This window comes from Gordionus sp. m RMFG-2023, chromosome 2 (assembly GCF_954871325.1).
Source record: "Gordionus sp. m RMFG-2023 chromosome 2, tfGorSpeb1-WG-v2, whole genome shotgun sequence".
In the NCBI taxonomy this organism is placed as follows: Eukaryota; Metazoa; Nematomorpha; class Gordioida; order Chordodea; family Parachordodidae; genus Gordionus; species Gordionus sp. m RMFG-2023.
Window position 1 is genome coordinate 10136633 of NC_088776.1, and position 12261 is coordinate 10148893.

Sequence of the window (12261 nt, forward strand, 5' to 3'; positions counted from 1 at the left end):
AAACAAAAAAAAAATTAAAAGCAAGAGTAAGAAAATAAATCATTCGTTAAAATTTTTTATTATATAAGTGGAAGACACAGTTATAACATGTGTTGATGTGGCAGTAGAGCTTTATTTTTCAATGAAAAATATTAGTAGCCCAAAACTTTACCTCATCATAAAATGTAAGCGTTTTAATGGACCAAAAAAGCATTTTTGCGTTCCCGTTTCGCCCCAAAAAAATAATGTTCTGTTCTACTTTTCGGAAAGTTCCGTTCTACTTTTCGGAAAGTTCCGAAAAGCGTCCCTAAAAGATCTATGCTGTGAATTTTTAAAGAAAATTATTTAAATATCAATGTCCAATTATCTATTTTCAGAATCAGTGGGGGTGAGAATCCTGATGCCCCCATGAAGTCCGCGCCAAAGTTAATTTAGAATTATCATTTATACATGATCGGGGGTTGTTAAAAAGCTCGAATTAATTAGCCAAAATAATATTATGCAAACCTCATTATGTGGTGAGGTTCAAACTTTTTTACCATCTATGAACAAAATCTCCAGGCCTACATAATATTATTTTGCCTAAAATAATTATCGGGCCTTTTAGACAAATCGACCCGAATCGGCTTTTGTAACAATCCTGCGATGAATTCAAACAGTTTGCGGAGTCACAGACTCAGCATATTTTGACGCCGCCTTATCATCCCAGCTCGAATGGGCAGGCTGAGAGGATGGTAGCCGTCGTGAAGAATTGGCTAAGGAAATTGGTAAATGATAAGGATGAAGCGTACTTAGCTCAGTTGTATTATCTTAACTCTCGAAATCGGGAGGGAATGACCCCTACAGAATTATTTCTCCGTCGGAGGACTAGGTTGCCGTTGGATCTTTTGAAAGTAAAGGACAGGGGAAATGTAGTTCGGGAAGACCCGGAGATTAAATTCGGTGTCGGGGAAATGGTATGGACCCGCCTGTTTGATGGGAGGGGCAGAAAATGGTCCAAGGGCATTATCGGTGAAAATAGAGGCTCAAAGTTGAGTTTGGTCCAGTTGGAAATGGGGCACGGTGATGCGCCACAATGATCATGTCCGACCCAGAGGGTAGTTTGGAGGGAATGTAAAGTAAAATTTAGATATGTATAATTTAAAAAAAAAGAAATATAAAAAATGGGAGGTTCAACCCGAAGGTTTAGGCTCATCTTAGAGCAATTGTAAATTATATTTATGTGGAATGTTAAATTGAATAGATGGTTATGTAGATATATTATACGTATTAAACGAGAACTTAGAGGAATATGTTTTTATTTCCTATCAGAGTGTAATATGGATTATTATTTACATGGTAATATTACAATAAAGTAATTTTAATATTACGGCTGTCAGGGATAAATAAAAAGTGGAATAAAAGTTGAAATTGCGGTGGTTGGCTTATGGAGAAAAGGAGAAAAACATTTTTCTTGTATGTTTTTATGTTATGGGAAATTGAGGTTATAGGAAACATTCTTATTTTTGGTTTATGTTTTATTGCTGGTATTATAGGATGAAAAGTATTACGGTTGTCGGGAATAAATAAAAGTTGGAGGAAAAGTTTGAATTTGCGGTGGAGTTTTTGGTAAAAGGGAGATAAAAACATTATTTTTGTGTACGTTTTTATGTGTTATAAGATGAGAAATAATTGTTTTCTTGTGGTTGGCACGTGCGGTATGTTTGATTTTTTTTCACGTCCCCCCTTTTTTTTTAGTTTATATTATAATGGTCCATATATTCTTGGCCAGGCCATAAAAGGGAATGTGAAATGTTGTTGTTAAAATAAAATAAAAAAGGGAAAAATGGTAGAAGTAGAACGATGCCTTGTCGAGGTTGTAATTTTGTTGATGGATAAATTACACAATTTTGTATTTGTAAAATTTTTTTATAAAAATTGGTCAAGATTGTAATTTTGTTGATGGATAAATTACACAGTTTTGTATTTGTAAAATTTTAAATTTATCTATATTTGGCAAGACTTCAGCTATCCTAATTAGCATAAAGTTTAAATTTATATTTAAGTGTTAATGACATGTGTGAATATTCCATTCGGGGTTTCAGTTCGATCGTTAAGTCAAGTCTAACTCATATGCCACTTTTCATTAAATTGTTATCCATGTAATTTAATGCAATGAATAAAATATATTCAGATAAGAATAAAAAATAGAAAATAATGTAATAAAAATATTTCCGTAAGATGGAGCATTTAAAAATTTTATTTATATATTTTTATATAACAAAAATAGCTAAAATAATAAAAAATAGCTATAATAATAAAAAAATGATATAAATTTAAAATTCATGTGAAAGTTTTTTAATTTTTTTGGGAGAATAAATAAAGTAAAAAATAAAGATTAAAAATAACTCCATATAAATGAAAACATAAAAATTAACTAAAAACAGGAAATTATATTTTCTAAAATGAAAAAAAAAATTATTGGCCTAAAACTATTATATTTTTAATTTATTTATTTATCATATTTATTTTTAAATTTAAGCCTTCTTTTCTCTTAATAAAATTAAATATTTTTATATCTACGAACTATGAGTTTAAGTAATATTTGCAAATTACTAAGGGATCCTAATTCCTGATCTAACATATGATATCTAAAAAAATTCTCACTTAACTGCACATGGTCCACTTACTTTTTATTGCTAATTGGAAACCTAGATATTTTAAAAGAAATGATAATTATTTTGATTCAAAGCTAAATCCTATTCTATATAATAATAAATTGACCAGGAATAAAAATAATAGAAAAAAAGAAGTCGGAGATATTAACATTATATTTGTAAATTAAAAATAGTAAAATATATGCATGTTAAAAAATAATAATATAAATTACAATTATATTTTTACTCATGATGATATCATAAAAATCATCCAGATCTTTTTATATAAAAATCATCGGAAATGTGATGCGAAATTTTGAATACCTACTCTTGAATTTCAGATAATTTTACCATGAATTTTTGAACTTACTATAATTTATATCGTTTTTGCGTAGATTTTTTTAATATAAATTTTAAATGACTCAAAGATTAAAGGCAAAATTGTATGGAATTCATAAGATAGGTATTCTAAGCATGCTGGAATACATTTCCAATAAAATCAGATTTTTAAATTTAAAATAAATACGTTTTTAAAAAAAGATTTAAAGTTTAAAAGATACCGCATTGCTCGAAAAAACACATTACCTCTAACATGTATACTTACAATAAATTGTTATTTTAATATACTATTGCATTTTGAATTAATAAAGGTATTGGATTAATAGAAAATTATTTCTTCTATTGAAATTGCCACATATATAGGTTATTTAGATTTAGCTATTTAATTGATAAATTAAAATATGATAATTAGTAGATGTTGGACAAAGGGATTCATTTGAAAAATGTGCAATGCAGAGACATATGTATTTGTTTGGTTTAAAAAAAAATTCTCAGAACTTTATTGTAAATTGGAAACCTAAATAAATTTAAAAAAAATTATTATATTGATTCAAAGCCATATCCTATTCTATATAATAATATAGTTATCAGGAATAAAAATAATAGAAAAAAAGTCAGAGATATTAACATTATATGAGTAAATTAAAAAATAGTAAAAAATGATATTAATTAAAAATATAGAATATATTTTTACCCATATATTATAATTTAGATTTAACTTAAGAGTGTAATTATTATTAGTAAAAAAACAAAATATATAAATAAATGCTTATACATATGGAAAAGATACATGCCTATTTTTGCGGAACAAAAAAAACTTATACATGAATTTTAAATTTATGTCATTTTATATTATAAAATATATATTCATATTCTGTTGTAAATTAAACCGCTATTTTTGTTATATAAATCAAATTTTTAAAATCCTCTATCTTGCGAAAATTTATTTGTTATTTTATTTGTTATTTTATTTGTTATTTTATTTTTATTTATTTATTTCTTATTATATTATATTAAAATTGCTTAATATAAATATATTATATATTTAATTTTCTACATTCATTAAAATATGAATTTTTAAAAAATAAATTATTTTCATATTATATCTTTCTGAAAAATGTTATATCCAGAAATTTATATTTATATCAATGACATAATAAACCTAGAATGACGATTCATTCATTAAAGGTGAACAAAATCAGCTGAGTTATCTTGCTTACAGTAATCATTATTAAAATTTTAAACGAGGGCCTAATTTATTCCTATATCTGATGCAAATTTTAGTAAAGAATTGCCTGATTACCGAGATAATTAAAGAAGTAAGTTACCAATTTAATAGTAGTTTTTAACATGAGAATAATTATCATATGGGTTACCAGAATGGCGGGTCCAGCTGATTTGCTTTTAACGAGGCTTAAAAATGCATTTTAATGAATGAATCGTCAGTCTAGGTATTATATATGTCATTGATTTATATACGATTTAATTAAAAAATAAAAAAATTTCATAAATATATGAAATATTTAACGTCAAAATCATTAAGATAAATTGTTCCTTTGCAAATGGCTTCCAAATTAATGATGTTTTCATAACATTATAAAATTGGGAGTTGAGCAGTCTATGTTAATATAAATGTGGTTATAACTTTTTTATAAATTTGCCCCGCCTAACTTGTGAGAATTTTACGAATAGTCCTCAGGCCTGCGCCGTTAAAGTTTTACGAAAAGTTCGGACCAGCTTTTTTATACGAATTTTCCGGCAGTCATATCTTTAATAACTATATTTTTTCCAAAGTCAATTAAGGCCTCTCCTCTATTGCTAATTTCAAGCTAATATTTGGAAAGAAATTAATAAATTTCTTTGTATTTTAAGAGCTGAATTATACTATCTGTAAATAATATAGTTAATTCATAAATAAATTTTATAAATTATTTGTGATATGATCCAATTACAAATGCATGATACAGATATCAAGCACCATTAATTAATAAAATATATTTAAATTTTAATGTCCGGGGGAAATTGTCCAGCCCGACCCAAAAATTTTTTATATGCGAGCCCCACCCGACATTTTTAAAAACAGTTTCCTGTCAACCGCGGACCGAGTTTTTGGACGGGCCGAGTTTCCCAGATTTAATCTGTAGTACAAAAATCCACCAGCTCCATATACAAAAAAAAACTAAACACATTTTTTAAAAAAAAACATTGCAATTTAGAAAAACCGATAGCACGTGCGATTCAAGGATTTAAAAAATTTTCGTTTAAAAAAAACGGAATAAATCAGTGAAATTAAATGGATTTAAATTTTGTTTAAAAAATTTCTTAAATTTTGATTCTATTTTACGCCTGTTGTGTCTGTTTTTCTATTTCATCTTTTTTAAAAAAAAAATAAAGAGAAAATTAAAAACAAATATATAAAAAAATGTAATATTTTTATTTTATTATCAATTATTATTAAATATAGACCTAATTTTTCGATAATATTTTTTTTTCATTTTTCAAAAATTACAATTCATTTTAAAATTTTATACTTTGTTTAAAAAAAAATTTGAATGATTTAGACAAAATCAAATAAAAAAACATTGCGAATTTTTTATTTTATTATACGAAAAATTAATTGATTACATTTTAAATTTATATAAAAATTTAAATTTCTTTACGAAAAACTATGCCATAATATTTATTTACGAATTATTAAATTCCAACGAATTAAATCCTAAAAGGAGTTTCAACTATCTATTTCAAGTATAAAAATAATAAATTTTTTTGAGGCAAAGAAAGAAAGAAGGTAAAAATGAAAGAAAGGAAAAAAAGAAAAGAAATAAAGGAATGTAAATAAATTTAATAAATTTAAGGAATTTCAATTCATATATTTTCTTAATATAAATTTGAATCCCCTATATTAAATAAGAACGAGAACAGTTAATTTACTTGCTATAGGATAATTAATTAAATTAATTATTGTAACCTGCTAGTAATATTATATCTATCAAGAATAAAACATTCAGATTTAAATACCCATTTTTTCCCTTTCTCCGAAATTTTAGGCTTTCCTTGATACTAGAAACTAGAAGCATATTAGTATTTCACCAAAATAATTTTATAACTGGGAAATTGGTAAGTCTATAAATGGCTTTCTATTTAGACAGCTGTCAGAATTTTGAAAATAAAAAAAACAAGATGGGCGCTGACTCAATCAACGTCACTCGAAAACAAATTTTTTTTTGTATAACGACGCTAGCCAATATTTTAATAAAAAATTTTAATAGCGTTCAATGCGATATATCATAACCTGCCTTAAAGCGGAATAAATAGAAAACCTGATTAACCCATTTTAGTATGTGTCCTAGTACGATTTATTACGACGGCTGTTTAGCCTGCTATTTAACTTCGACTAAACAGCCTAAAAAGTAATAGAAATGCTGCCAAATATTTCAAATAAACCATAAATAGGGTGTCCTAGTTTAAAGCTTAAGTCGAAAACCAGGCACACCCTTAAAACTCTTTTGAATTAGATTTTTTTAATAATGAGTGTTATAACATTTAAATAACGATTTCTTTTTATATATATATAATCAAATAAATGAATTATTCATTAATCACAATAATCTAATAAATTAAAAATCATATTTTGAAAAAATATAAAATAAGAGAAGAGTTAATGAATTATACTTTATTAAAAAAATCCTCAAAAATTTTATAAGGAAAAATAAGAGAAAAATAAAATTATAGGTAATTTTTAATTTTATTTTGAAATCATTGCCGACAGTTATAACACAAAAGTAAAAAAAAAGGATAAAAATAATGAAAGAAAAAAAAGAGACTTTTAAAACTTTTAGTAATAATAAAAAAAGTATTATATTGTATAAGATTTGCATAACGAAATCTATTTTCAAGGAAAGGAGGGAAAAAAAAATATATTAAGAAATTCACAAAATAAATTATTATATTTTTTAAAAAAAAATAGAATCAGCTGATTTGCTGAAAAATACAGCCATTTTGTTAATATTTTTTTTGGAACGCTAAAATAACGACGCATGCGTCATAGGGAGGATGTGCCCGTAACCAAAACTTTATACTTGAGGAAGGGAGGATGGCAATTTTTTAAAATTATTTTGGATCTTTTAGTTTTTATTAGGCCAAGAATTGCATTGTGACGTCGTTAGCTTTTTAACTTGATGAGGCTTATTTTTTATGATAAAAGAGGTATTCTATCTAAAATACTCAAAAAAAAGAGAAATTATAATTTAAACATTACAAAAAAAAATAATACCCAAAATGTGCAAAAATGGATTATATATCTATAAAAAAAATTTTTTCAAGGAACTGCAAAGTTTTTAAAGAGTTTGAGTCCCAATGCCCCACCCCTTAGCAATTACTGACCTTTATACAAACTCATAAGAAAATTTTAGAATATTTAAAATATTCAGCATATTATATATCAACATAATAAATTTAGATATAAATTGTTGTAAATGACGAATTTATTGTAATATAAAAGCATTTTTTAAATATTTTCGAAAAGTTGGGACAGGGGGAATAAATTTATAAAGGTAGGTGGGGGGGGGGGGGGTTGCACTACTCACCCGCAAATCATTATTTTAAAAAATAATAAAACCCACAGCCCTGGACCGCCAAAATTGGACAATTTTTGGGGCCACCAAATTTTATTTCTTCTCTCATTTATTTAAAAATGAATTGTGGTTTTAAAAAGGTGTAAATATTACATCATGCTTAATATTATTTGAATTCAGTTATTTATCTCTCAAATTATTTGTATTTTATTACAGGGTTGGGCAAATTTTCAGAAAATTGTATTCGGATACAGATACAGATACTTTATAAAATTTTGTATTTAAGATACAAGATACTAGATACTTTAGAAAAATTTCAATAAGATATAAGATACTTGTATTTTTTTAAAAAAAAGTATCTAAGATACAAGATACTTTTTTAAAAAACTTTAAATAGTCAAAATCAAAATGTATATAGCTTTATTTCTTATCTATAATATAAATTTATAAAAAAATATTTAAAATAAATTGTAGAAAATAACAAATTTATTATAAAAGATAATGCGATATTCCTTTTAATAATTATATAATTAGTAAATAATAATAAATCAGCATTATTTTTTAATATTATTAATTTTTCAAATAATTTATCGTTCAATCTTTGACGATTTGGTCCATTAACCATATTAGCAAAGTTAAATAATCCTTCAAAGGGGGCTGAGGAGGGTAATATTGTGTTATATTTAATAAATATTTCTTTTATATATTTATAACTATTTAACATATTTATACTCCGCCTGTCATCTTTCATATAATTTAGGGCCTCTATTTCAATATCATTTGAATTATTAGAATTGGATGTGGTACTTTTAAGGCAAAAGTAATCATCACTTCATCAATTGAAGATTTTGTTGAAGTATTAATTTCAATATTATTTTTAAAAACAATTAAAACTTCATGTAATAACAAATCCTTATAAGGTATTTTTTTTCTTTTTCACTATCAATCCAACGACTTTTAAAATAGGGATGAGAAATAGTTGCCAAAAATGCATTTTTAACATTGTTATCAAAATCATTTATATTTTTAAATCTTTTATTTAAATAATTTTCTATGGCAACAGCTAATGGTTTGCAAAATTGTAGATTGGTTTGAATTAAATTTGTAATTTTTTTTAACGACATTTAAAATTGGAGCTGATTCTCCATAATAGCAGTTGATTTCACTCTGTATTTTGTCAATCGCTATAGCCAATGGGGCCATTATATTGCAATATTCTTCTAAATATTGAATTTCAATATCTCTTAATTTAGGAAATTCTAATTTTTGACATAATTTAGGAAGGTCGCCTTTAAATTTTAATAAACTATGAAGACTATCATACAAACTATTTCATCTAGTGCAACAAGGTGTACCTAATTGTTTTCCTAAAACTGCTTTGATAAGTTCTGCAGTTTTAGGCCTATTATTTGCATTCCATAGCTTAGTACATTTAGCTATTGCAGGATGTTGAATTTTAGAAATGTTAGGAGAATCCTTAATAGCTCATTCGACATCTGTTGTGGCAATTTTATCGTATGGCACAAACAACGAATGTGTTGAGGCAATGTTATTGAGTCTTCTTTAGACCCTTATATAAACAAATAAATAATTTTATTTTTGTATCTTGTATCTTAGATACAAATATCCGCGATACTGCCCAACCCTGATTATAATATATATTATATTGCATACATATTATCTAATTCATATTCTAGGCTGCTTATTCACGAATCCTATTCTAAATATGACGAACTTAGTTCGTTATTTTATGATTTTTTTTAAAGTTTCGGTATATTAGAGGGTTTTAAAGGGGTGCAGAATTCACCTCAGCCCCGTGCCCTCAAAAGTCTCAGCACGGCTGTGCATAATATCTTTTATTATTCCTATTTTTAGCATACATTTTGAAATTTGCAGGTCTACTCATTTTATTTTACCTATTTACCCAATTTTTTATTTTATAATTATATTTATATATTTTGAACATATACCCAATTCTTCTTGGCTTCTCAAAGAATATCAATCATTTTTATTTCATATTGAACATGAGTAGATTTTCTGTTAGGAGATTGTTTCATAAATGTCAATTTAACATGAGAACCCAATGAAAACGCTTCCGTTGTAAGTTATAAATGGCTAGTAACTTAAAAAATCCTGTCCTTTAATTGTAATGGCGAACAAACGATATTATTTAATTTAACCCCTAAATTAAATAAGAAACTATAATTAGCCTGCATTCAAAGTTAGCGCGAATTCGCGGCGTAATTTTATATACTACGCCGATGCAGAATAGTGGAAAACAAAATTTGCAAAAGTGATAATTAGTTGTAGAAAATGAGATTCTCGAGATAAAAATCTCTATACAAAAATACCGCCTTCATGAAGTAGGCCCCTATGCCTGGTGGGCATTATTTTTTATTTGCCTCCCCTTTACCCCCACACCTCTCCGGAATGAGTTGTTAAAATGACTTTTTTTAAAAATTTATATATCACACACAGCTCGGGCTATATTTTCCTGCCTAGTGTTTTTTTTTTAAATTCAAAATTTTTATGGGCCATAAATATTCAACAGGTCAATAAAGATATTCTCATATTTACCACCAATATCTATTAATGAATAATCCATGGAAGAAAAGAATCTATTGTAATGTTTTGGTTAAATAAAATTATTTCTTTATATTTACAATAATCCCAATTCATGCATTTTATAATTAATATCACGGTCCAGTCTTTGGTCATTACGCCAAACCGATCTCATACATATCGGACAGGACTACGATCTTCGATTAAAAGACTGGTCCAGGCCATGATTTAAATAAAACCCGATTTTTAAATTTTTTTAAAATTATTTTTGTTTAAACCTAATTTAATCCTTGTTTTATCAGTTTATTAAATAAAAAAGTATTTTATTTTGTTAAAAATACCAAATCAAATATGACTAATATAATAAATATTATAGATATTTAATTTTAAAGTAAAATGTTTTTTTTTGATAAACTTTCGTTTTCATAGTGTATTGCAGAAATAAACTAAAAAAAAAGAATTACAGGAACTAAAGTCAATTTCCACAAAAATTTAGTATAAAATTATACGAATTAAATTAATAAAGACTGGTTGATCCTGTCCCGGGTTAAGACAGATAAGACCAGACCGGACCGTTAACCTATGTCATCTCATATTGTAACGCGAGTTAAACATTACAAAGGTAAAATTATAAATAATTTATATAATAATGAGTAGAAAATCATGCTTTCATCGTCCTACTCCGACATGAAACACCCATTCAGCGATGAACCACGCTATTGAAAACGGTATAAAAATAAGAATGATTCAACCCGCAAAGCAATGAGTCATCAAAAATCGGCCACCGACCTGCAATGCCAACTAAAACCTGGCGTTAATAATCACGAAACGAGCTCATTCACTCACTCTGAAGTCCAATGCAACGGAAAACATTCATCAGCGACCAGCAAATCTAACAAAAATAATGACCCTTCCAAAGTTGGAGAATTGCAAAATTCAAATGGCCACAATGGTTCGGCAAAGAATAGTAACCCATCAAATAATATTTCAAAAGGTAAAAGAGATTTGAATTCGAATTTGTTTATTTATGAGATATATATTTATTATTTTGTTACCTTTTTATATATCAATCAATTTAATAAAAATCACAATTTTTTCTATAAAAAATAATCTTATAGATAAAAAAAGTAATAATTGATAAAAAGTTTCCATATTATAGCTAAATAATGTGTATGTAGTATACACAAATATCATAAAAGTTATATTGAGGATATCGACACTATAGGGATCTATATGTATGGATATGGTCATTCCTTTCTATTTATAATATATTTTTTTTAATTAAAAAAAAATATATATAGGTAAAGATACCAGATTTTTAAACAATGGAACCAGGGCCAATGGAATACACGAACCTATAAGGAGGCTTCTAGTTGGGTCCAGCCCTATCACTACCACCAGAATGTTGAGTTCCGATGACACAAGTAAAAATATATATTATAATCATTATTTTGTTAGAAATGTTTTTTTTGTTTTAAAAGTAACAAGAACGGACTATGGGAGGGGGCAAATTTCTTAAATATGACCATAAATGGCATCTAGTTGGCCCACTTATGGGATGGGCAAGGGAGACCAAATTCGGCGCTAATTTTGTCAAAAACACTTACCTATATATTGATATTTTTTAATATTTAATGATTTTTTGTCAAAATTGATTCTAACGGTTAATTTTTGCCCCAACAAGCCCCAATCTAGGGGTTGTAGAATAAAGTGGTTTATTTACTCTTCCTACAGGATAATAAATACTTTGATCCCTTTATTTTAATGCACCATGTTTTATTGATATAATATTACAATTTACATATAGGATTTAAATGATTTATATAAAAGTAACAAAATATATAACATAATTTTGTATTTTAAAAAAAATGCAAAAAAATTATAGCAGAACTATTTTAATTTTCTCAATCTATTGCATTATCATATAGATAAAATTTATTTAAATCTGTAGTATTAGCCATTGAAACAAATTTAATTTGGGTGAAAAGAACAAATATGAGGAGCCCTCTACACGTTTGTGAGCAGGCCGCACTTACTTGTACTCGCACCATTTCGAAAAATGTTGCTTAAACGTTTATATGCTTAATAAAAAAAAGAGTGGGGCATAAAAAGAGCCAGATCCACAGCTTATAGTATAATAATATTAATTTAAGGTGGGAGGTGGATAATTT

General features: G+C 26.5%; 1 protein-coding gene across 3 annotated transcripts in view; it reads left to right on the plus strand.

Annotated features, from left to right (window-relative positions):
- The first annotated feature begins 5505 nt into the window (after window positions 1–5505).
- The window catches only part of LOC135925030 (putative uncharacterized protein DDB_G0282133), a 31953-nt gene continuing 25197 nt past the window's right edge, over window positions 5506–12261 (plus strand). Inside the window, exons 1-3 of one of the 3 annotated variants that reach the window (XM_065460168.1) lie at window positions 5506–5699; window positions 10748–11084; window positions 11392–11514. In XM_065460168.1, the coding sequence (XP_065316240.1) occupies window positions 10853–11084; window positions 11392–11514 (355 nt within the window). In that variant the 5' untranslated portion in view covers window positions 5506–5699; window positions 10748–10852. The remainder of the gene's footprint in view (window positions 5700–10747; window positions 11085–11391; window positions 11515–12261) is intronic. The other 2 variants (XM_065460166.1, XM_065460167.1) reach the window with 2 other exon arrangements.